Consider the following 26,559-nt stretch of genomic DNA (forward strand, 5'->3'; position numbering starts at 1 on the left):
GCACGCAGTATTGCAGAGGCATTCTTCCGCGTCATCTCCCGAGTTGGAATCCCGAAAGAGATTCTGACTGATCAAGGCACTACGTTTATGTCACGAACACTGCGCGAACTGTATGGGTTATTGGGGATTAAGCCGATCCGCACCAGCGTGCATCACCTACAAACGGACGGTTTCGTGGAACGGTTCAACCGCACCCTCAAAAATATTATTAAGAAATTCATAAGTGAGGACGCACATAATTGGGATAAGTGGCTCAAACCCTTGTTGTTCTCAGTGCGAGAGGTCCCCCAAGCCTCCACAGGGTTCTCCCCGTTTGAATTATTATATGGGCGTAAGCCGCGCGGCATCCTGGACGTGCTGCGGGAAAATTGGGAGGAGGGACCTTCACAAAGTAAGAACGAAATTCAGTACGTTATGGACCTGCGTGCAAAACTCCACACGCTCACCCACCTAACTCAGGAGAATTTGTGGCAGGCCCAGGAACGGCAAGCCCGCCTGTACAACAAGGGTACGCGCCTTAGAGAGTTCACACCGGGAGATAAAGTACTCGTACTGTTGCCCACGTCAAGCTCCAAATTGATCGCCAAGTGGCAAGGACCCTTTGAGGTCACACGGCGAGTCGGGGACGTCGACTATGAGGTGAGGCGAACAGACAGGGGTGGGGCGCTACAGATTTACCACCTCAATCTGCTTAAACTCTGGAACGAGGAGGTCCCCGTGGCGTTGGTGTCGGTGGTTCCGGAGAAGGCGGAGCTGGGGCCGGAGGTTCAAAAAGGGACATTGGCATCACGTACCTCTCCGGTCCCCTGTGGAGACCACCTCTCCCCGACCCAACTCACGGAGGTCGCCCAGTTGCAGACCGAGTTTTCGGATGTGTTCTCGCCCCTGCCCGGTCGCACTAACCTCATAGAGCACAACATAGAGACGCCCCCGGGGGTGGTAGTGCGTAGCCGCCCTTACAGGCTACCCGAACACAAAAAAAATGGTGGTTCGGGAAGAACTTCAGACCATGCTCGAAATGGGCATCGTCGAGGAGTCCCACAGTGACTAGAGCAGCCCGGTGGTCTTGGTACCCAAGGCCAACGGGTCGGTCCGGTTCTGTGTGGACTATAGAAAAGTCAATGCGGTGTCTAAATTCGACGCGTACCCAATGCCTCGTATTGATGAGTTGCTCGACCAACTCGGCACTGCTCGCTTTTATTCGACACTGGATTTGACGAAGGGATATTGGCAGATCCCTTTGACTCCACTATCCCGAGAAAAAAACGGCCTTTTCCACACCGTTTGGTTTACACCAATTCGTCACCCTTCCGTTTGGGCTGTTTGGGGCGCCCGCCACGTTTCAGCGGCTGATGGACAGAGTCCTCCGCCCTCACGCCACTTATGCGGCCGTGTATTTAGATGACATCATCATCTATAGTAATGACTGGCAGCGGCACCTCGAACATCTGAGGGCTGTCCTTAGGTCGCTGAGGTGAGCGGGGCTCACAGCCAACCCAAAGAAGTGTGCGATTGGGCGGGTGGAAGTACGGTATCTGGGCTTCCACTTGGGCAATGGGCAGGTGCGTCCCCAAATTAATAAGACAGCAGCAATTGCAGCCTGCCCGAGGCCCAAGACCATAAAGGGGGTGAGACAGTTCCTGGGGCTGGCTGGCTATTATCGTAGGTTTATACCTAATTATTTGGACGTCACCAGCCCGCTGACTGATCTCACTAAAAAGGGGGCACCAGATCCGGTCCAGTGGATGGAGCAATGCCGGCGGGCTTTCTCAGAGGTAAAGGCTGCACTGTGTGGGGGGCCACTTCTACACTCCCCTGACTTTTCTCTCCCTTTTATGTTGCAGACCGATGCGTCGGACAGAGGGCTGGGGGCGGTTTTGTCCCAGGAGGTGGAGGGGGAGGACCGCCCGGTCCTGTATATCAGCAGGAAGCTGTCAGTGCGTGAGGGGCGCTACAGCACAATAGAGAAAGAGTGTTTGGCCATCAAGTGGGCGGTTCTCGCCCTCCGGTACTACCTGCTGGGGCGCCCTTTCACCCTCTGTTCGGACCACGCGCCTCTCCAATGGCTCCACCGCATGAAAGATGCCAACGCGCGGATCACCCGTTGGTATCTGGCGCTCCAACCCTTTAATTTCAAGGTGGTCCACAGGCCGGGGGCGCAGATGGTCGTGGCGGACTTCCTCTCCTGTCGGGGGGGGGGGGAGTCGGCTGCAGGCCGGACAGCCGCCCGGCCTGAGTATGTGGCAGCGGGGGCGTGGTCAAGCGCCGGTCTGTGACAGGAGGGCGGAGTCAGGGAAGGTAAGTGGTAGAATCACTACACCTGAGAGCAATTAACCTGTGTTTGTGTGTCTTCCCAGTGACCGCGCCCTATATGAGGAGGGAGAGCGAGAGCGGAAGGAGCTCATCCCTGAACCAGACGCCGGTTGTGTGTGTGTCTGTGCGTGATTGACTATTGTTAGACTGAAAAGTGTGGCAATAAAGCCAAGTCATAAACCTGATCTCTGTCCTGCCGTCGTCTGTGCTCCACCCACACATAGGGAGTCCTACAGTGTTCTATCGGGTTGAGGTCAGGACTCTGTGCAGGGCAGTCAAGTTCATCCACACCAGACTATGTCATCCATGTCTTTATGGACCTTGCTTTGTGCACTGGTGCACAGTCATGTTGGAAGAGGAAGGGGCCAGCTCCAAACTGTAAAAACAGTCTGCATGCCTAGGTGCTTGATTTTATACACCTGTGGCCATGGAAGTGATTGGAACACCTGATTCCGATAATTTGGATGGGTGAGCAAATACTTTCAGCAATATAGTGTAGCTTTTTTTTTTGGGCTTTTTTTCACCTTTATTGGATAGGACAGTGTAGAGACAGGAAATGAGCGGGAGAGAGAGACGGGGAGAGATCGGGAAATGACCTCGGGCCGGAATCAAACCCAGGTCCCCGGGTTTATGGTATGGCGCCTTATCCACCTGAGCCACGACGCCCCCTAGTGTAGCTTTTAAAGGTAGACTGACTTTCAGATTTTTCAAGTGTAGGTCATAAAAAGAACTCCCGCAGACACCCAGTTATTTTTGTTTAGTGGACCGAAAACTACTGAATTCGAATCACAGACTTCCAATTCTATTGATTTAAAAAATATATATAGAACAATTAATGAATTTAGAGCCACGTGGCCCTAAATTCTCCGCTATTTTTTCCTGCTTCACCATGACCAAATTCAAGATACTACAGTACATCATGCATCACGAGGTGGGCTTTCCCCATTCACGCAAGGCATTGTGGGATACAAATTCGAAACAGGAGAGAAAATTGGCAGACGCGAGTGTGCGAATGAAACGTGAAAGACCGACTACAGTAACGGAAAGCGAGAAAAGACGTTACATTATATACGAAGGAAAGGAAACGCAGGACCAAACTAATAAATAATCGGCGGTCAGTGAGCACCTCGGTGTGATCAGCTGTTCATTTAGTAGGGACGTCCCGATCCGATCACGTGATCGGAAATCGGGCCCGATCACATGGTTTCAGACTCGATCGGAATCGGGCATTGCCTCCCGATCAGGGATCGGATATATATATATATATATATATATATATATATATATATATATATATATATATATATTCTCATTTTTAACACATCAATAGCTATGCGTTGGCACGGAGTGAGACCAGACCTCTTGTCTCAACACAGCAACATCAACGCGTGCGGCATGACATCACTTTGTAGCGGAGACGCTATTGGTTATTGGCTGCCTATTGCCGGCAAAGTTGAACACGGAAGCAGTTCGAAGCGGAAAGCAAAGCATGAGATCATTTTTTTTTTTCGTTGGATGACAAAAGAAACGGACTCAAACCTGAAAGGGTAGAAATGCTTGTTTTCATCAAGAAAAACGTTCATTTCCTTAATTGAAATTACTGTACACCACTGTGAGATGCGTTCTTAAAAGCAAATTACCGGCACTGTGGCACTTTTTTTTTTAATTTGTTTACATTCCTGCCAGGTATTTTAAGTTTTTTTTTTTAATTTGTTATTTATTGTTCAAACTGCCTCACGTAAGTGCTCTGTTTGCTAACGGAGTTGTTGGATGTTAAAATAAGGTGTTAAATAAAAAATGAGGAACATCCTGGATCCGTTTCTTTCCTCGTCTTTATTTTTTATGGATTATAAGAAGTATCGGATCGGGACTCGGTATCGGCAGATACTCAAAATCAAATGATCGGTATCGGATCGGAGGGCAAAAAAACCTGATCGGGACATCCCTATCATTTAGTGACAGAGGCGGCACGGTGGTGTAGTGGTTAGCGCTGTCGCCTCACAGCAAGAAGGTTCCGGGTTCGAGCCCAGCGGCCGGCAAGGGCCTTTCTGTGTGGAGTTTGCATGTTCTCCCCGTGTCCGCGTGGGTTTCCTCCGGGTGCTCCAGTTTCCCCCACAGTCCAAAGACATGCAGGTTAGGCTAACATGGGGCGGCCTTGGGCTGAAGTACCTCTTGAGCAAGGTACCTCACCCCTGACTGCTCCCCGGGCGCTGTAGTATGGGTGCCCACTGCTCTGGTTGTGTGCGTGTTTGTTCACTGCTTCAGATGGGTTAAATGCAGAGGATGAATTTCACTGTGCTTGACGTGTGCATGTGACAAATAAAGGCTTCTTCTTAGAATGATGGAACTGTCAGTGCATGGTCAGAGGTAAACCTGTAGATGGCAGTAATGCAACACTGTGGATGCCAGCTGCTGTAAAACCCAAGAGAAGACGCCGCCGATGACGCTGACGAAAGGTAAACCTGCGCATGTGCACACAGACTTCCTCTGTCTGCTTGACTGCACGAAGCGAGCGATTTCATGCACATCATTTGCTTTAATCTCCTCAAATTAAATAACTTCCCAGCCACAGAATGGCCTGGTTTATTTTAGATACTGCAGAAATAAACACGTTAAGGTTAATGACCAAATTTTAGAGGGAACTAAATTCCAGCGTTTTTATGAAATCGAAAGGCCGTCTACTTTTAATAGAGACTGCATGTGGTTTACAATATTTATACCACAGTACAGTTCTGTAACAAACCAAAAAGTTGGCCTAGTGGTTAGCGTGTCCACTTCTCGACTGGGAGATCGCGAGTTCTACTTGCAGTCAGGTCATACCAAAGACCATCAGAAAAATGGTACCTACTGCCATCTGGCGAGGCACGCTGCAATACAGATGTGAGTAGGGAATCAAACGCTACGTTCACACTGCAAGGCTTAATGCTCAATTCAGATTTTTTTGTGAAATCCGATTTTTTTGTGAGGTCGTTCACATTAACAAATACATGCGACTTGTATGTGATCCTCAGTATGAACGAAAAGCGACCTACAAGTGTTCCGCATGCGCATTGCAGGATACGACGTCGTCACACGCAGTGAGCATGGCCAGTGTTTACGGAAGTAAAACCGCCCGGTTGCGGTATGACCCATCCAATCTAGCTTGAATAGCTGCATCCCCCCAAATGGAAATCAGCTCCCTAACCTCTGCGTCCTTCCATTGAGAAGATTCAGAACCTTCACAGCCCGAAGCGTCCCTCGCATTGATGTCATGCGCAGGGGCGCAGATACGTTTTTTGAACTGGGGGGGACAAAGCTGCCAGCAAACCAACCCCAACCCCGATATGCCTGTCAAACTTGTTGTGGGTAACCATAGCAACCAAGCTCGAGCTCGCAACCTGTGCAGTCTGCGCAGCTCAACCAACCGAATATCAGTCTTTGTTTTGTTTTATGTGAGTTGTTGCAACTATGTATACACTGCTGTGCACCTCAATAAACCGAATGGTAATTAGTCTTTTGATTTTTCCGTGAGGTTTGCCTTATGCAAAGAAAGACAGCATAGACGTTTTTTCCTCCCAATAAGTGAGGGGGACCGAACGAGGTGAATTTAAATCTGGGTGGGACGAGTCCCACCCTCTATCTGCGCCCGTGGTCATGCGCCATGTTGTTGTAACTTTTTTTGAGAGACCCGCCGCCTACTTCAGCGCAGAATAGTGACGTTTGTGGCTTGTTGATGACGTGTAAGTCGGATGAATGCGACTTGGCGGTTCAGACTGAAGTCGCATATGAAAAGAGCGGATAGGAATCGGAATTAGGACCACATATCCAAACGGCCTGGGTCGGATTTGAAAAAATCGGATCTGTGTCGTTCATATTGTCAATAAAAGATCGGATACAGGTCACATATGGGCGAAAAGATCGGATTTGAGTCACTTCAGCCTGCAGTGTGAACGTAGCCAAACTCTCGCGGTTACCAGAGGACCAGCCCCTCACTGCAACCCTAGCTATGTAATAGGTGAGAGGACTACTGAAACAGAGATTGGCGCCGCCCGATGTGCCTTGATGGCATGGAAAGGACTGTGATTTGATTGACCGTTCTGTAACAAACAGATCTGCCGAATAATTACGACTGTAACAAACGATAGGTTTATTGTTCCAATAACGGCTCATTCACAGGGACGTGTATGACGGACGCGCCACAGAATCTAAGGTTAATAAGAAACACATTAAAAACCTGATATTACAAAGAAAAGCATATAGTCATTGAAATGGTTCTGGTTATCACTTCTTATAGCAGTTATAAACAGTTATTCCCTCTTCAGCCTCTCACTGCAGCACCACTACTTTCTATATCCTTGCACACGCTCAGCAGTCTGTGTGATGCTGCTCACATATCTACTTTTTTCTTTGTATGAATCCTGATAGAGGGGAAAATGCGAACACATTTTAGTATGCACAGGCAATGTTTATACCTCATACGCCTGGTGACCCTGACTAGAAAGGATATCTAGCAACATGGTATGTTATGTGTTACGACACTGAAATAAGCATCTACAGCTGTTAGTTCTGCTTATGGCCCAATGAATAATCTGATAGGCCTCGGAGGCAACATTTAAGTGCTTTCTTTCTGCTTTACGCAGCAGATTCAAATTCTAAAAGGTATTTACAGTTTGGTGATGACTGGAATTTAGGTGGAGTAGAATTTTGGAAATTGTGCTTCAATGCAGAGTGAAACAAACTGACCATAAAAAAGACTGGTCAGAGCTTTCTCAGTGTCAACATTAGCTCCTAACAGCAAAAATACTTTAAATATGATGAGAAACAGATTATACATACACATTAAAGTTTCTTTTCATCATGAGGTCCACTTGTTCCTGAAAACAAGACAAATGTTTCTGGCACACGGATATCACAGTGACTTTGCTGAGCTCGTATTTCAAAATATGTACATGGGTGGAATGAATTGGTCTTAAATCTTACCATATATCCTGGCGAGACATATTTGTGAAATAAGTCCACATCCTCTGCACAGGAAGAGAGCAGATTCTCTGTGGTTGTCTTGAACAGACACTCCATAACCTGAGAAACAGAAGTCATTTTTAAACACGTATATACTGTACATGACTGTGTTTAAGCCGGATAATGACACACACATCACACACGATCATTCTGCGTTTGCAGGAAGCTCAGAAAACATAAGGAAAACAACCACTCTGGCCCAATAAAAGCAGTAGTAGAAGAATGCCGCAACCCAAATCTAAAACCTGCAAATAAAACCCTGCTATACAAGACGCTAACTAGTCTTCAGGAGATCTTGTAGACATTTAGCCATGTTGTGTCATGGTGTAGTTTATTCAGTAGGTCAGTAAGGCTCAGTAGCTGTACCTCCATGAGGTCCTTCAGTGACTCAGTGAAAGCGATTTCTGCCTCAACCATGTAAAACTCAGCCAAGTGTCTCCTGGTCTGGGAATTCTCTGCACGAAACGTTGGGCCAAATGTGTAAACAGCAGGAAAAGCCCTACAGACAGCAACAGTAAATTTCACAAAAACATTTCAAACCACTCATGCCTTGTTAATAAACAGATCAACATCCACTCATTTAAAAAAAACAGACCATTTTTCATCTTGATGGAATTAAACCAGGGCTTTGAACCAGAATTTTTTTCCTACTGGTTCGTTCCGAACAGAAACGGAATTTTAACGTTTCCGGTTTGGGGTTCCACCATTAAATAGACGTTCCCGAACCGGTTAAAACAAAAAAAATTTCGTTCCCGGAACGGTTAATTACGTTCCCTGTCAGCTGTTTAACAAATGGCTATAAAGTTATGTCTCTGTCTCATCCAGCTTAAGCCAAATGTAGGCTAATTCTATTACAACCTTCATTAAATAAGACAATAAATAATTCAAAACAATTATTATTTCAAATGTTGGCGATTTGGATTCTCAGTATGTCTTCCCAGCTACACAAACAGAAAAAGTGCCAAAAATGAAAGATAATTCGTTTAGTGTGTTACCAAAGGCTAGTCAGGCCCTATAGAGGGCTACCGCATGACGTCACCGCGCCGCGAGATTTTGTTAGGCGCCATATTGGAAGACCAAGTACACATCTATGCAAGTACATACATACATAAAACAAACTACACCTGAAATGTAGCCAGGGCCGGTTCTGCCCTAATCTGGACCCGGGTGCAACATTGCGCAACCACCCCCCCCCAAAAAAAAACACACCAGTCTAAATCAGGACAACCATCACATAACTATAACTATAAACATTTTATATCAACTATTTTAACTAAATGGGCTATAATAAATAAGCCTGCAGGCAGCCACGGCGGGCTGCCTCAGAAAAGTAACCATTCAATGACACAACTGAAAGCCTGCAGCCACGGCGGGCTGCCTCAGAAAACTAACCATTTGTCCTACCTTAAAACTCGTTTTGCATTTTCTGCCTCCTTTTTTGTATTTTCGACCCTGCGTTTATTTTCTTTCCTTTTCTGAAAACCCGATTTGTGTCCAGACATTTTGTTCTGCTACCAACGAACTAACTCATCAGGTCTCGGCTCTCGAGTCCGCGATGATTCCCGTGGGAAGGGCAACAACTGATACATTTTTACAAACAGCCAATAGGGAGGTTGCATCGTTCAGGCTCTTCTTTGCTTAGACGCTCAGTAATTCACTTATTATCACGTGGAGACGTGATAGCAGTCCACCTTCCCGCTCTCTCCATTCAGTCAGCGACCGTCACACAGGAAGTGAACCCCAGCGGGTCATAGAAACTTGCGCAGGAGAAGAATGACTTTTTTATTTGTAGGCTACGGAAACTTTGAGGAACGAAATAAAAAACGGTATTAACCAGTTACCATTATTTTTAATAAGCGTTTCTGTTCCGGAACATAAAAAATAATAAAGTTTCTGGTTTCGTTTCTGTTCCATGTGAAATAGAAAAAGTTCCCGGTTTTTGTTTTCGTTCCTTGAACCGGTTCAAAGCCCTGAATTAAACTCTCTCACCGAATATCAACGTGTTGAAACAACTGAGAATTAAGGTAATATGCTGTTTTTTGCATACAATGTTCATGTAATTGCTGGATTTATATAACACATTTCCAGGTATAAAAAAAAAAAAAAAAAAAAAAAAAAAAAAAACTTTATTCATGTATTCATGTCTACTCAGTCTAAAATAGGGGTGTCAAGCTAATTAATTGCAAAAGTCTGCAAACTTATCTGAAATTTTCAAATATTTTTTATTGTGCATGGCATCTACCCATGTCTCGCAACAACAAAATCATGCGGCCGGAACGCGATCATTGTGATGTGCTGAGGGTCGTTTCCCTCCGTTTTGGGACCGAATATCCTACCTCTTGAGGTAAACGGTACTGTACAGCCTTACGGAAACAGCAGAAGGGTGAGGAGCTTGAGATAATTAGCATAACTATGGAACTGTGTCACACCAAGATGGCGATGTGCAGAAAACATCGGGACTCTGCATCGACCTCTGAAAGTTTTGAGTCACAAGGATGTTATTTGTGGTTGACCTTCACGAATCGATCCGTAAATAAATAAATAAATAAATAAATAAATAAAATTGCTCTATCTTGCAGTTGCATTCACTAGGCAGACTTTCCTTTTCTGCTGGCTTTTAGCTGGCAGGAGAGCCGAGCCCACCCTGTTTACCCATGCCAACTTGTTTTGGTTAAAAGTAGGTCAAACATGCCCCACGGTGATCACATGATATTGTTGCTCACTTGCTTGGCAATCTCCAGAATCTTAAAATGCAGAACGATTTTTATCTCGGCAAAATATTTACACATAGGATACATGGTGTGTGCAGCAGCGAAACATCTCGAAACTCCAACAGCATTAGAAATCGAACATTTTTGCCCAGAATGCAACTTTGCAGTCCAACCAACCAACCAACCAACCAACCAACCAACCAACGCATACCATTAACACCACTGAGAGGTGACGTGAATAACATTGATTATCTCATTACAATGCCACCTGTCAAGGGGTGGGATATATTAAGCAGCATGTGAACAGTCAGTTCTCAAAGTTGAAGTGTTGGAAACAGGAAAATGGGCAAGTATGAGGATCTGAGTGACTTTGACAAAGACCAAATTCGTGAGAGCTAGACAACTGGGTCAGAGCATCTCCAAAACAGCAGGTCTTGTGGTGTGTTCCTGGGATGCAGTGGTTAGTCCCTACAAAAAGTAGTCGAAGGAAAGCAACCTGGTCCTGGGATCATGAGAAGGCATCAGGATGCACTATGGTCAGAAGGCAAGCTGGAGGAGGCAGCATGATGCTCTGGGAAATGTTCTGCTGGGAAACATTCGGACCTGGGGTTTATGTGGATGTTACTTTGACACGTACCACCTACCTAACGTTGTTGCAGACCAAGTACACCCTTTCATGGCAATAGTATTCCCTAATAACAGTGGCCTCTTTCAATAGGATAATGTGTTTCAGTACACTACAAAGATTATTCAGGAATGATTGAAGGAACATGAGAAAGAGTTCATGGTGTTGATTCGGCTTCCAAATTCCCCAGATTTCAATCCAATCGAATATCTCTGGGACGTGCTGGACAAACAAATCCGATCCATGGAAGCAACACCTTGCAACTTACAGGACTTAAGGACCTGCTGCTAACATCTTGGTGCCAGATACGACAGCTTGGACTCCACAAGACCATGCCTTTATGGGTTTGAGCTTTCCGACATCTTTCTGTTTTAGCCAGTATTAACTTTTTCAGCAATTTGTGCTACAGTAGCTCTTCTGTGGGCTCGGACTATATGAGCTTGCCTTTATGCCCCACGCGAATCAATAAGCCTTTGACACCCATGACCCTGTCGCCGGTTGACCGGTTATCCTTCTTTGGACCACTTTTGGTAGGTACCGGGAACACCCCACAAGACCTGCTGTTTTGGAGATGCTCAGACCCAGTCATCTCGCCACCACAAACTTGGCCCTTGTTAAAATTGCTCAGATCCTTACGCTTGCCCATTTTTCCTGCTTCCAACACATCAACTTCAAGAACCGACTCTTCTCTTGCTGCCTAATATAGCCCACCCATTGACAGGTGCCACTGTAATGAGATAATCAATGTTATTCACTTCATCTGTCAGTGGTCATAATGTTATGGCTGATCGGTGTCTATATTAGCTTTAAACGTCTAAACTATTCTAGCTAATCGGCTTGCGTGGCCTGAATCCCTTTTCTGTGGACGGCGTTGGATAAAATTCTCTTTCTCAGGTTGAAACAAAGTTTTCACAAAATGCAAAGAAGGTCTAATAGTTCTTACCCTGCCATCACTTCCAAATGCAGCTGGCCTGAGACAGTTAGGTATGCAGGCACAGAGAAAAAACGGGGATTTTCTTTATCCGAGTTCCATTCATTACCTGCAGGCTTTCAGGAGAGAAATATTCAACAATGAGTATGAGAAAGCTAAAGTTATAGCTTGTATAAGGAACAGATATATCTACCAGTAAATGGCCTACATTTTGTCCTCATAGCAAGCTTAGGCCTTTAAGGCAGCCCTTCATATTTTGAATCATTTCTTGAAGGAAATTGGACCATTCGTCAAGATGGACAGATTCATTGTTGTGTTGGAGAGAGGAAGCAAAAGAAAAAGCCATCCAGGGCCTTAATTCATATGGAAGCTGAGAGATGATCAAGGATCAGATTTCTCTGCTTTTTACCAGACCTTCAGATGATCTTCAGACAGACGTATCAGACCATCCTGCTTTCTTCTTTTGATCAAATGCCCAGATTCTGTTCTTATTGCATGAGTTTAAATTCAAATCAGGGAAACTGGTTCTGCTTACAAGCATGTTCCAAAGCTGCCACAAATATGATATTTAATTTATTACTTTAGTAAACACATGGTTAGGGAAATTGGGCCAAGATGAGACTGCATGCATTTTAGTGGTTGTAAAAACTAAAACATTGGGCAGAGAAAAATAAGGCGTTTTAAGTCCTTTTTGCTGCGTGTTTGAATACTGCTGTGTAAATCTTAGCCCTTGAAGCATTTTCTTGTGCCTGCTCCACAACAACAATAATAATAATCTTTATTATTTATACCGCGCATATATCATGTATATATGATCAAATGCGCCTTACAAATTCCAAATAAATAAATTACAATAAATTGCTAACTTTAAAATATTTACAAATTTAAAATTCAATAATACAACTATATATATGAAAACTATATATCAAACAACTAACCAACAGACTGGTTATTCAGTCAACTCGTCAAGAAGTTTGTCACATGTAGCTCCCGGTCATACTTACAGCCAGAAGTTATTACTGCACTACTACTTAGTGGTCAAACATAGGAAGTGCAACAAGCATGCAGCATCCACAAGAAAACGCAAATGCGATTGCACCGTAGCAGTGGTCAGCCACTGCATACCATAACCTGTGCAATTACGTGGATGCTAACATTTCACCCTACGAAAGAAAAGCTTAACTTTCCTACCATCTGCTGGATGAGCAATAAACATCACATAATATAATGCAGGGCATCGATTCTCTAACACTACGTTCAGACTGCAACCTGAAACGACCCATATCCGATTTGTTGTGAAATCCGATTTTTTTGTTAGGCCGTTCACATTACCAATTATATGAGACTTGTATGCGATCTCCAATATGAACAGAAAACGACCCAAAAGTGTCCCGCATGCGCAAATTGACACGTAATAAGCGCATCTACATAATACGTAAACAACAAAAAAAGCGCACTCTTCATGTTTAATGATTTCTTTTTTTTGTTTTGTTTAATTATCTGGTTAGTGTTAAAGTGTGAGGTCTCGTGTGTGTTTTTGTTTCTGAACTGAAATGAAAACGTGTAGCCTGGTAACGAGGGTTGACTCCTACATGTTACTAGGAAGTAATGGATTTTTAAACTCTATATAGTGCACTCGAGCTTCAGTAGGCAGTCATTTGGGATACGGCCGCTGTATTACCAAACTCTTAATTCAGGCTTAATAATTTGCACATTTATTTTGTCATATTAATAAACTTTTTCTACATTTTTATAAATATTTATTTAGATTGTTTATAGCCAGCTGAATTCTGCAACTTCTCTCAGCGCTGGCTCAAGGTGCAGAAACACCAGTGCAGTTTGCTATGGAGAGGAGGCGAGACCTAGCGATGTGGTTTTTGTGGCGGTGGCGGAACTCGCACAATAATCTGATTAACAGCAGACTAATGAGACCGAAGGTGTCAAATTACTGGAAATTTCCAGAACAATCTTATAATCCAGGATGGTTTAAGTTATAAATCAGTTATAGAAACTGTTTTATTTAATCAGGCTAACAGATCAACATCCAGGTCCCTACCAAATCCACCATTAGCTTGATCAATTAAAAAGTAAAAGTCTATTTAAATTCTGAAAACTGTACAAATGTTGTTGTTTTCCACCAAAGAGGCGGGATTAGCCAACGCAGAATAGTGACGTTTGTCTCTTGTTGATGACGTGTCGGTCGCATGAATGCGACCTGTCCGGTCAGACTGCAGTCGCATGTGAAAATATCAGATATGCATGGGATTTAGGACCACATATCCAAGCGGCCTAGGTCACATGTGAAAAAATTGGATCTGTGTCGTTTCAGGGTGCAGTCTGAACATAGTCTAATACTAATAAACCCACTGACATTCTGGCACACGTAGGCAGACAATACACTCCGCTATTAAAATATTAATCAATCAATCAGTCAAGGTTAAATATAATATTAAAAATATATATTATACATGTCAGTGTCTAAAGTGGACTAGATAGTACAATTTCTGCAGAAACCATGAATGCGTTGCGATGGCAAATCTTTAGCATCACAAACACAGACAAACATTTCAGTTCTATACTTATAATCTATTACATGCCTAATGTTACATTTAACCCGACACTGGTTTGTCCCCTTTCTCCTTCCATATTTCCGGTATGAGACAAAAGAATTAATTTGTTCCTTTTCTCCATCCATACTCGCAGAGGAAGCAGAAAGAGCATTATCAACACTTCAAACAAGCTCTCAAAACTCAAAATATATTCAGAGTCGCTTAGCTAATGACATGGTTCACTTCAGGAGACCCACATGTTCCTTTTGATGATTAATACAGTGCCCTCTACAATTATTGGCACCCCGTGTAAAGATTAGTATAAAGGGTTCAGAGGAAGAAAAAAAAAAAAATCCACCTTTTGGTGAAGTAGCTTCATCTCACACTGAAAGAATTAGAAAAATCCAAACTTTAATTGAAATTAATTTATTCAGAGAAAAACAAATACTTCAAGAAATAATTATTGGACTTTATGAGACAGCAACACCTGGAATTCAAACCAGAAAACTTTCGTGCAATATTTTGGACACCCTTAACTAAACCAGATTGATTCATTTTCTCCTTTGTGTCGTTATTACTCCTGCTTAGCGTGTCTGTTTTTTTCACCTTTCATTTTTAAAGGATTGGCATTTCAGTGATGGGCATCCATCAGGAAATTAGTATAGGTAATCGTATTAATTTATTTAATTAAATTAAAATTAAGGATTAATTTCACGAGTGATTTCGAAGTTTTCGAGGGCAATTTCAAAACTTTGAAATCACGCGTGAAATTGATCCTTAATTTTACGAGGAACCATACGATTGCTTGTTTATAATATATCGGGCCAAATTCATACTTCGGAAGCCATTCAAGTTCACAACATTTGTCATTCACGTTTTCTGAACCAATCAGGGCGCCAGACTATCTTGCACGTTTGAATCAGTTTCTAAAGTGTCTTTCATCATGACACGGCGACACGACACAAGGATTTTGAGGTTTATCACTTCTTCGTCAAATATAGCGAAACGCGGCATTGCTGAGTCAGCAGAGCAGCCATTTTGTTGACAAAATTTGCTAATTTTTGTAACCGTAACCAAGCAACGAACTAGCCAATAGCATTTCAGAAATACGGCCCCGTATTAAGGAAAAAAGCCCTCCTTGATTGACCAATCAGAATTGAGTAATTTGGCCCTATGTATTATAATCTGTATAATTTCTATGCATTATTTAATTGCCTTCACATTCTGCTGTGATGTTAATAAGTCACAGAAGCTAAAGTATGAGGATCCACTCACTTTCTTGTTTTTTCTCCTGCATATATAAGACTATTTGCAGATCTAATGTTGGTTTAGATACTGTGAAGTAGAGAGACTAGGATCAAATTAATGATAAATGAAGCAAAGAAACACTAAACATCAACTTACTTCCACCTGAAAGAGTTCTCCTGCTCCTTCGCAGTCATTTGACGTAATCACCGGTGTGTGAATTTGCACAAAGTTGTTATCCTGCAACGAGCTGCACTTGTCAGACACGTTCAGTCTCAACATGAAATGAAATGTCAATGTTATGAAAAGCATTACACTAAAGAGACAAATTAAACCTTACCCTGAAATAAGAGTGAATGGCAGCAGTGGCTTGGCTGCGTATTCTGAGCAATGAACTGAAGGCGTTCGTTCGGCATCTCAGATGAGGAAACTGTCGGATGTACTCCAGTGAATGGTGGCCCTTGATCTTAAATGGAAAGTCCTGGAAAATAAAAAGAGAGGTGTTATTATTTGCTGCCTTAAAGGAACAGTCCACCGTATTTCCATAATGAAATATGCTCTTATCTGAATTGAGACGAGCTGCTCCGTACCTATCCGAGCTTTGCGTGACCTCCCAGTCAGTCAGACGCAGTCAGACGCGCTGTCACTCCTGTTAGCAATGTAGCTAGGCTCAGCATGGCCAACGGTATTTTTTGGGGCTGTAGTTAGATGTGACCAAACTCTTCCGCGTTTTTCCTGTTTACATAGGTTTATATGACCAGTGACATGAAACAAGTTCAATTACACAAATTGAAACGTAGCGATTTTCTATGCTATGGAAAGTGCGCACTATAATGACAGGCGTACTAACACCTTCTGCGCGCTTCGGCAGCGCATTGATACGGAGCTCAGATATCAATGCGCTGTCGAAGCGCGCAGAAGGTGTTAGTACGCCTGTCATTATAGTGCAGACTTTCCATAGCATAGAAAATCGCTACGTTTCAATTTGTGTAACTGAACTTGTTTCATATCACTGGTCATATAAACCTATGTAAACAGGAAAAACGAGGAAGAGTTTGGTCGCATCTAACTACAGCCCCAAAAAATACCGTTGGCCATGCTGAGCCTAGCTACATTGCTAACAGGAGTGACAGCGCGTCTGACTGCGTCTGACTGACTGGGAGGTCGCGCAAAGCTCGGAGAGGTACGGAGCAGCTCGTCTCAATTCAGATAAGAGCATATTTCATTATGGAAATACGGTGGACTGTTCCTTTAAATGCTATCTTGCCATTTCAATAACCAAAGTTATATGCATTCAAATATTTCAACGTGTGTAAAAAAAAAAAAAAGAGGAAAAACAATTACCACAGGATTACATTCTCCAACCACTTTAATGTGACTGGCTTGTAATTCCACATTCTGTTTTTTACTAGGGCTCTTTTCCAACCGACCACTGATATCAACAGCACAACCAAAGGTGAGGTCTCTTAATGTGGAAAGAAAACAAACACATTAAATGAAGGGTTCCCTTTGAGGAACAGTAATTGAACAGACAACACAAAAAATATTTCCTGAGGTACTGAGACAGAAACATTACCTGGTGTTGAGGTCTGAGCTGGCGACCACTTGCAGAGGTTGCAAAGAGCTTCCATCGCTGACATGAAGAAAGAGATTGTGCTTCTGTGATCGGACAGAGCGTACCCAACCCTGAGGAATCACATCACCCAGTGCAGGTTATCATCAAAAATAATGATCGACTTATCAATACTCAATACCAGTGGTTCTCAAAGTAGGGTCCAGGGATTCACAGGGGTCTGGAGGGCCCTTTTGTTTTTGTTTTTTTGTAACAATGGTGCAAGTCGCCACTTACCATTACCAAGTTACTAATAGTTAGTAATTATTTATCTATTTATATTATATTATATATGAGATTTCTGAATACCATATAATATTCAATCAACCTGAAGGTAATTCAACATCAACAAAAGGCCAGCTATTAAACTGTGTGGAAGATTTCAAGTACCTCGGGTCTTGGATTAGCAGCTCCAGTAAAGACACTGAAGTAAGAATTGCACTAGCATGGACAACCATGAATAAAATTGTCATTAATATGGAAGTCCAGTAGGGCGGCACGGTGGTGTAGTGGTTAGCACTGTCGCCTCACAGCAAGAAGGTCCTGGGTTTGAGCCCAGCGGCCGGCGAGGGCCTTTCTGTGTGGAGTTTGCATGTTCTCCCCGTGGGTTTCCTCTGGGTGCTCCGGTTTCCCCGACAGTCCAGAGACATGCAGGTTAGGTTAACTGGTGACTCTAAATTGACCGTAGGTGTGAATGGTTGTCTGTGTCTATGTGTCAGCCCTGCGATGACTTGGCGACTTGTCCAGGGTGTACCCCGCCTCTTGCCCGTAGTCAGCTGGGATAGGCTCCAGCTTGCCTGCGACCCTGTAGGACAGGATTATCAGCTACAGATAATGGATGGATGGAAGTCCAGTCTGAGTCGAAAAAGAAGCGATGAAAATCAGCTTCTTCAGAGCAGCAATGGAGAGCATATTGGTATATGGAGCTGAATGCTGGACACTAACAGAAGCTCTTGAGAAAAGACTCAATGGGACTTGCACAAAAATGCTCAGAATTGTTCTAAATGGTGGTAAAAACTCAAATAATGCATTATACAAAGCTCTATCACTTCTCAGTGAAACCATCCGCAAGCGTAGATTGAGATTTGCAGGTCACTGTTGGAGAAAAAAGGATGAAATACTTCACAAACTGGTGCTGCGGGAGCTGACTCATGGAAGGAGAAGTCATGGCAGACCAGGAAAAAAACTACATTAATCAGCTCCAAGAAGATACAAATATGAACAGGAGAAACGTGATGAAAAAGTGATGGAAGATAGGAATTCATGGAGGCAGCTAGTCAATCGGGTGGCACGGTGGTGTAGTGGTTAGCGCTGTCGCCTCACAGCAAGAAGGTTCTGGGTTCGAGCTCAGTGGCCAATGGGGGCCTTTCTCCGTGTCTGTGTGGGATTCCTCTGAGTGCTCTGGTTTCCCCTACAGTCCAAAGATATGCGGTTAGGTTAACTGGCTACTCTAAAGTGTCCATAGGTGTGAATGTGTGTATGAATGGCTGTTTCTCAAGCCCAGAAATTGGAGGGTTGCGGCATAAAACTATGGTCCAATTAATGACATGTGGATCAATAGGGCCCGCCTGGACCCCGACCTGGCAACAGTGTTGGACGTTGGGTGGCACGGTGGTGTAGTGGTTAGCACTGTCGCCTCACAGCAAGAAGGTTCCGGGTTTGAGCCCAGCGGCCGGCGAGGGCCTTTCTGTGTGGAGTTTGCATGTTCTCCCCATGTCTACGTGGGTTTCCTCCGGGTGCTCCGTTTCCCCCCCACAGTCCAAAGACATGCAGGTTAGGTTAACGTGGGGCGGCCTTGGGCTGAAGTGCCCTTGAGCAAGGTGCCCAACCCCTGACACTGTAGTGTGGCTGCCCACTGCTCTGGATGTGTGTGTGTGTGTGTGTGTGTGTGTGTGTGTCTGTGTGTGTGTTTTCACTGCTTCAGATGGGTTAAATGCAGAGAATGAATTTCACTGTGCTTGAAGTGTGCATGTGACAAATCAAGGTTTCTTCTTCTAAGACGATGATGGAGGCAGCTAGTCAATGATCGGTTCCGAGTGAGCTGGCTTCAGTAGTTAAGATCTTATAGTTACAGGCTTGTTTGACTGGTTACTTGAGTCAAATGGATTTAACCCAATCCTCATCTCAATAAAAATTAAACCTATAAATAATACCAACTTGAAATGAGAAAAAAAAAAAGCCTGCGCCTCATTCTGATTTATCTTTAACTAAGATACTATTGCACATGTATTGAGCATAATATTTGAATAGCTAGATTGTAATCATAAAATAAACTGCAATGAAGGGTCAGTGAAAATTATTTGACAGTCAAAGAGGTCCCTGAAAGTTTGATAACCCCTGATCAACATTCTCGAAGGCGGACATCCGGGTCACTGGTCATGTGACTTCCATGACAACCCAGCCGCCATATTGGTTTAGGTAAAAGGGAGGGAGAAGCCTGTTTGTGTATTGTAGCAATTTAGTTCAAATTTGAGAGTTTTTTTATGCTATTAGCATGCCTAAAGGGTGTTGTGTAGCAGGCTGTACAGCCAATTCAATAAAAAAATGAAGGTTTAAAGTTTCATATGATGCCATTATCGGGTAAAAGGAGAGAAAAATGGTTGAGGGCTGTAAACAGGTGTGAAGTGAGAGCTGATGGATCTGTTAACTATGGAAAGTTATGGGAACCCAAATCTAACTATACATATGTATGTGGTCATCATTTCATCAATGGTAAGTGAAGAAAAGAATTTATAATAGACATGAGTTTTTAGTGATAGTAACAGCTCTGTTATTGTAGGAGTTAATTGCCGACAAATGAGCAGTAATAGGTGAATTTGCCACAATAAACATTCTGAAAACTTGCTGACGCTTCATAATATAAATCTGTCTGAAAAAACCCATAAGTCACCATTGTTTTGACACCTGTCCCACCCTTGCTTGTACGGACACAACTCCAGTCCAACAACACTGATTTTCAATTTATAACAAGCTAGAGCCTCAGCAGCTAAACTATCTTGATACTGGTAGGACATTCTACGAGTATATTAAGCTAAAACTAACAAAATCTTACTAAAACACTGAACACTAACAAACAGGGATCCCAGACGTCAGCTATTTGGCGGAATTCCGCTATTTTTCTAGCCAAAGTGGTGGTGGTTTTTTGTTTTTTTTTAATCTCTTGTATATCCGTTAAAAATGTTTAAGTAAAATGACCAGCAGAATACGTTCTGATTTGGTTTGCTTGCTTAGCGATGTTTTTGTCAGCTTCGTTTGTTCTCGTTGACATTTGGGAACACTCGGGAGTTAAATTGATGTAAATACCGTGAGACTGTACGCGATAGAACGAGAAAACAATATGGCTGCGCCCTTTTGCTAGAAAATGTGTTTTAACTCCGTTCGTGCTTTTGTTTCTAATGCGTTGAACTTAATTCAATATGCAGGACTGTGAAATTTCCGCGGATTCTGTCGCGAAAAATATCATCTTCACAAAACGTCTATTTTTGCATTAAAAATCATTGGGGGGTCTAGTCGGTTTTAATCGCCTTGCACGAGACCGAAGGATCAATACAGCCGGACTCGCGGAGTTTTATGCCAGCTGAGCGTGGAACACGTCTTGACTGCGAATGACAGAGCTAGAAATAGCTATTGCATGACCTGGCACCGCGTACGTGAATTTTGTACTTACAGGGTGCAAGATCAGACATCTGATGCCATCAAAAAGGAAAGCTAAGGAGGTGTTTGAGAGGGATGCAAAGAGGGCTAGAAAAGAACACACAGACAGACTGAAGGAAAAGATGAAAAAGAACAAGTTTGCAAAACTGAAAGAGATGGTGTTAAAGAAAAGAAAATTAAAAGACTTTCATTAGATGCTGTTTGACAGACTATGAACATTTTGTAAATAGCTTTAATAGAGGAATGCAAATACTATAGAACTAATAACTAATAGCCTTACTGAAAGATGAATTGAAAGAAATAGCTGGGAGTGATGCAAAGAGGAATAGAAGGAGCCAGAAGTAAAAGAAAAGATGTAAATAATACATTAGATAAGAAACATTAGTTTTTTTTAAACTTTTGCTCTGTAGACAAGAGACATTGTGACAGATTCTTGGAAAAAGCCAGGACATAATACAAGAATTAAGTGTAATTTGGAAGACAGCAGGTATTGCTCACTTAAATATTGAGCATGATTTTTCACAAAGTCATTTTGAAAGGCCTATCAAAGTTTTCTTTTATTAACATTTCTTTAAATTGTTATTTACACATTTTTTTTACTTTTATTTTGATTAAGAGATAAAATACATAGGCACTTATTAGATATTTCAAGGTATTTTACATGGATCTTTCATTTTAAAAGAGAAAACTGTTGATAGGTATTTTATATGGCAAAATGAAGACCAAGACTAGTCAAATATTTACTTGTTGAGATAAATTTTTTACTTGCAGGAAATACTCAGAATACACCATATAACACCTAAAATGGCTTGGTGTCCGGCTTATGCTGGGAGGCTGTGCCCCCCAGACCCCCCCTTTTCCTCGGATTTCTTATTTACAATTTCACAGCCCTGAATATGTCGTGGAAAAAAGATATCGTCCATAAAAGAGATAGCGGAACAGTGTCCGGGTTAGAAGTATATTCTTCAAAGCTACATTTTCATCTAATTTTTATAAATAATTTTTTTTTGCCACTTATGTCATTGATTACAAAATATGCCATCAAATAGATACACGGTGGCACGGTGGTGTAGTCGTTAGCGCTGTCGCCTCACAGCAAGAAGGTCCTGGGTTCGAGCCCCGTGGCCGGCGAGGGCCTTTCTGTGTGGAGTTTGCATGTTCTCCCCGTGTCCGCGTGGGTTTCCTCCGGGTGCTCCGGTTTCCCCCACAGTCCAAAGACATGCAGGTTAGGTTAACTGGTGACTCTAAATTGAGCGTAGGTGTGAATGTGAGTGTGAATGATTGTCTGTGTCTATGTGTCAGCCCTGTGATGACCTGGTGACTTGTCCAGGGTGTACCCCGCCTTTCGCCCGTAGTCAGCTGGGATAGGCTCCAGCTTGCCTGCGACCCTGTAGAAGGATAAAGCGGCTAGAGATAATGAGATGAGAATGAGATGAAATAGATACACATTATTGTTAAATTCTGTTGCTTTTCTATGTTAAATCTATGTAAAAAATGTGTTCTATAGCATCTTTAAATGCTAAAATCTCAACAGCTTCAGGGGGCTTGCAGCCCCCTTGACCCCTGCTGATAGTTTCTTACATTCCTCTATTTTTTTCAATTACTGCTGGGATCCCTGAAACAAAGTTGGGTAAAACATGTTTCACCTCGTCAAATATGGCGCCTGTTGTCATGTGTTCGTGACGTCACGCCGACTAAGAGAATGATCAGACTCTACCTGTATTCTGATGGTTGAGCCTGTCTCCAGGCTGTTGAGGATATCATGTACCCTAACTCTCTTGGCTGAGCTGCAGTAGAGTTGTTTACTCCAAAGGGCACAGGCACAGAGCCGGGATGGGACCAGAGATTTCCCCAACAACATTCCTGTAACTGCAGTGGCCAAGCGAGGGGGCGGAGCTTGCGACTCTCCTTTACACTTTCAATACGACTCCTGTTATTCACGTCATTTAATAAATATACGAGCACCGATTAAGCATGTAAACAAAATCACTACTCTCACAGCAATACAATAAACAGAACTCAGATTTGTACATATGAAATATTCTACTCAACGTTACTCCAGTCCAAACGCGCTTCCTGAAATCTAATCAACTTCCTGGTCAGGCTCCATCCTATTGGTTGCATACAGCCACGTGATATAGATTATCCAATCACAGAGTGCTAGGTACTGGGAAATGTAGTTAACTGTGCATACAGAGTCTTTCCTTAAAAGGTACCCGCAGCCAAAAATAAACATATGCTCAAAATATTGCACATTTTACACAAATGCGTTTTGACTCCCCTGCACTGTCACACTGTGTTGCATAAAGAAACGCTTTAAAATTCTGCCATGCTGCCATTTTATGGACGGTGTCAAAGGTCAGCATGACGTAGTATCGTTGCGAGGTTTCCTGTATCTTGATTGGCTCGCTGCTCCTGACACCGCCATGTAGCCAGATGTACAAAACATTGTTGAAAGGAGTGCAAAGCCTATGGTGGCAAAAATAATAAACAATATTAAGGGAAAGCGGGGTGGCACGGTGGTGTAGTGGTTAGCATTGTTGTCTCAAAGCAAGAAGGTCCGGGTTCGAGCCCCGTGGCTGGCGAGGGCCTTTCTGTGCAGAGTTTGTATGTTCTCATGTTAGGTTAACTGGTGGCTCTAAATTGACCGTAGGTGTGAGTGTGAGTGTGAATGGTTGTCTGTGTCTATGTGTCAGCCCTGTGATGACCTGGCGACTTGTCCAGGGTGTACCCCGCCTTTTGCCCGTAGTCAGCTGGGATAGGCTCCAGCTTGCCTGCGACCCTGTAGGACAGGATAAAGCGACTACAGATAATGAGATGAGAGATGAGAAAACGCGTCTGGAGCCAGATTTGTGACATTACCTGCGGAAGCGTCAGCAGGCTGCGAGAGCTTACACGGTTTCAGTGCACAGCCTGTGTAGACCAAGCGCTCCCATTTCTCTCTCATTGTCCGGTCTTTTGGGAAACGATGAGTACTAATCCCATCAAGATTGGTATTGCTACACCCTCCTATGATACATCTGTTAACCATTTTAATAATTACGTGATAACGTTGAAGAAATTTGCAGAAAACCACCAGGTCGTTTTATCATAAACAAACCAGTTAACCTAACCTGCATGTCTTTGGACTGTGGGGGAAACCGGAGCACCCGGAGGAAACCCACGCGGACACGGGGAGAACATGCAAACTCCGCACAGAAAGGCCCTCGCCGGCCTCGGGGCTCGAACCCAGGACCTTCTTGCTGTGAGGCGACAGCGTTAACCACTACACCACCGTGCCGCCCACAAAGTACAAATTGTAAATAAAAACGGAATGCAATAATTTACAAATCTCAAAAACTGATATTGTATTCACAATAGAACATAGACAACATATCAAATGTTGAAAGTGAGACATTTTGAAATTTCATGCCAAATATTGGCTCATTTGAAATTTCATGACAGCAACACATCTCAAAAAAGTTGGGACGGGGCAATAAGAGGCTGGAAAAGTTAAAGGTACAAAAAAGGAACAGCTGGAGGACCAAATTGCAACTCAATTGCAAGGTCAATTGGCAATAGGTCATTAACATGACTGGGTATAAAAAGAGCATCTTGGAGTGGCAGCGGCTCTCAGAAGTAAAGATGGGAAGAGGATCACCAATCCCCCTAATTCTGCGCTGACAAATAGTGGAGCAATATCAGAAAGGAGTTCGACAGTGTAAAATTGCAAAGAGTTTGAACATATCATCATCTACAGTGCATAATATCATCAAAAGATTCAGAGAATCTGGAAGAATCTCTGTGCGTAAGGGTCAAGGCCGGAAAACCATACTGGGTGCCCGTGATCTTCGGGCCCTTAGACGGCACTGCATCACATACAGGCATGCTTCTGTATTGGAAATCACAAAATGGGCTCAGGAATATTTCCAGAGAACATTATCTGTGAACACAATTCACCGTGCCATCCGCCGTTGCCAGCTAAAACTCTATAGTTCAAAGAAGAAGCCGTATCTAAACATGATCCAGAAGCGCAGACGTCTTCTCTGGGCCAAGGCTCATTTAAAATGGACTGTGGCAAAGTGGAAAACTGTTCTGTGGTCAGACGAATCAACATTTTAAGTTCTGTCTGGAAATCAGGGACGCTGTGTCATTCGGATCAAAGAGGAGAAGGACGACCCAAGTTGTTATCTGCGCTCAGTTCAGAAGCCTGCATCTCTGATGGTATGGGGTTGCATTAGTGCATGTGGCATGGGCAGCTTACACATCTGGAAAGACACCATCAATGCTGAAAGGTGTATCCAGGTTCTAGAGCAACATATGCTCCCATCCAAACGACGTCTCTTTCAGGGAAGACCTTGCATTTTCCAACATGATTATGCCAAACCACATACTGCATCAATTACAGCATCATGGCTGCGTAGAAGAAGGGTCCGGGTACTGAACTGGCCAGCCTGCAGTCCAGATCTTTCACCCATAGAAAACATTTGGCGCATCATAAAACGGAAGATACGACAAAAAAGACCTAAGACAGTTGAGCAACTACAGGAGAATCCTACATTAGACAAGAATGGGTTAACATTCCTATCCCTAAACTTGAGCAACTTGTCTCCTCAGTCCCCAGACGTTTACAGACTGTTGTAAAGAGAAAAGGGGATGTCTCACAGTGGTAAACATGGCCTTGTCCCAACTTTTTTGAGATATGTTGTTGTCATGAAATTTAAAATCACCTAATTTTTCTCTTTAAATGATATATTTTCTCAGTTTAAACATTTGATATGTCATCTATGTTCTATTCTGAATAAAATATGGAATTTTGAAACTTCCACATCATTGCATTCCGTTTTTATTTACAATTTGTACTTTGTCCCAACTTTTTTGGAATCGGGGTTGTAGAAAAGAAAAGAAAAAACATCCACTTTCAAAGTTGCATTGTAGTAAAGAGTAACGAGGACCTTGACAAAAATGTAGTGGAGTGAAAAGTACGATATTTGCCTTTCAAATGTAGTGAAGTTAAAGTCATAAGTTTCCAAAAAAAATACTACTCAAGTAAAGTACAGGTACTCAAAAAGTGTACTCAAGTAAATGTACTTCATTACTGTCCACCTCTGCACATTAGACTCAAACTCGATGCTGGGCCAACCATATTCCAACACCGTCCACAGAAAAGGGACTTAGGACATGCAAGCCGATTAGCTAGAATAGTATAGACATTCAAAGTAGACACCGATCAGCCATAACATTATAACCACTGACAGGTGAAGTGAATAAATTTGATTATCTCATTACAATGGCACCTGTCAATGGGTGGGATATATTAGGCAGCAAGAGAACAGTCAGTTTTCGAAGTTGATGTGTTGGAAGCAGGAAAAATGAGCAAGCTTAAGGATCTGAGCAAATTTGACAAGCGCCAAATTATTATGGCAAGATGACTGGGTCTGAGCATCTCCAAAATGGTACATCTTGTGGGGTGTTTCCGGTATGCAGTGGTTAGTACCTACCAAAAATGGTCCAAGGAAGGACAACCAGTGAACCGGCGACAGGGTGATGGGTGTCGAAGGCTCATTGATTCGCATGGGGCATGAAGGCTAGCCCATATCGTCCAATCCCACAGAAGAGCGACTGTAGCACAAACTGCTGAAAAAGTTAATGTTGAGGGCGGCACGGTGGTGTAGTGGTTAGCGCTGTCGCCTCACAGCAAGAGGGTCCAGGTTCGAGCCCCGTGGCCGACGAGGGCCTTTCTGTGTGGAGTTTGCATGTTCTCCCCGTGTCTGTGTGGGTTTCCTCTGGGTGCTCCGGTTTCCCCCACAGTCCAAAGACATGCAGGTTAGGTTAACTGGTGACTCTAAATTGACCGTAGGTGTGAATGTGAGTGTGAATGGTTGTCTGTGTCTATGTGTCAGCCCTGTGATGACCTGGCGACTTGTCCAGGGTGTACCCCG

The 26,559-nt window shown here is 43.3% G+C and overlaps 1 protein-coding gene across 2 annotated transcripts in view; it reads right to left on the reverse strand.

The window, feature by feature from the left end:
* nars2 (asparaginyl-tRNA synthetase 2, mitochondrial) overlaps positions 1–22,739 on the reverse strand; it is a 38,236-nt gene extending 15,497 nt beyond the window's left edge. For both annotated transcript variants that reach the window (XM_060944149.1, XM_060944150.1), the window contains exons 1-9: positions 22,356–22,739; positions 16,949–17,058; positions 16,717–16,837; positions 15,713–15,853; positions 15,532–15,612; positions 11,591–11,694; positions 7,678–7,810; positions 7,273–7,371; positions 7,129–7,166 (exon numbers count right to left, since the gene is read on the reverse strand). In XM_060944149.1, the coding sequence (XP_060800132.1) occupies positions 7,129–7,166; positions 7,273–7,371; positions 7,678–7,810; positions 11,591–11,694; positions 15,532–15,612; positions 15,713–15,853; positions 16,717–16,837; positions 16,949–17,058; positions 22,356–22,499 (971 nt within the window). In that variant the 5' untranslated portion in view covers positions 22,500–22,739. The remainder of the gene's footprint in view (positions 1–7,128; positions 7,167–7,272; positions 7,372–7,677; positions 7,811–11,590; positions 11,695–15,531; positions 15,613–15,712; positions 15,854–16,716; positions 16,838–16,948; positions 17,059–22,355) is intronic.
* Positions 22,740–26,559: the final 3,820 nt, after the last annotated feature.

Source organism: Neoarius graeffei, chromosome 17 (genome assembly GCF_027579695.1).
Source record: "Neoarius graeffei isolate fNeoGra1 chromosome 17, fNeoGra1.pri, whole genome shotgun sequence".
In the NCBI taxonomy this organism is placed as follows: Eukaryota; Metazoa; Chordata; class Actinopteri; order Siluriformes; family Ariidae; genus Neoarius; species Neoarius graeffei.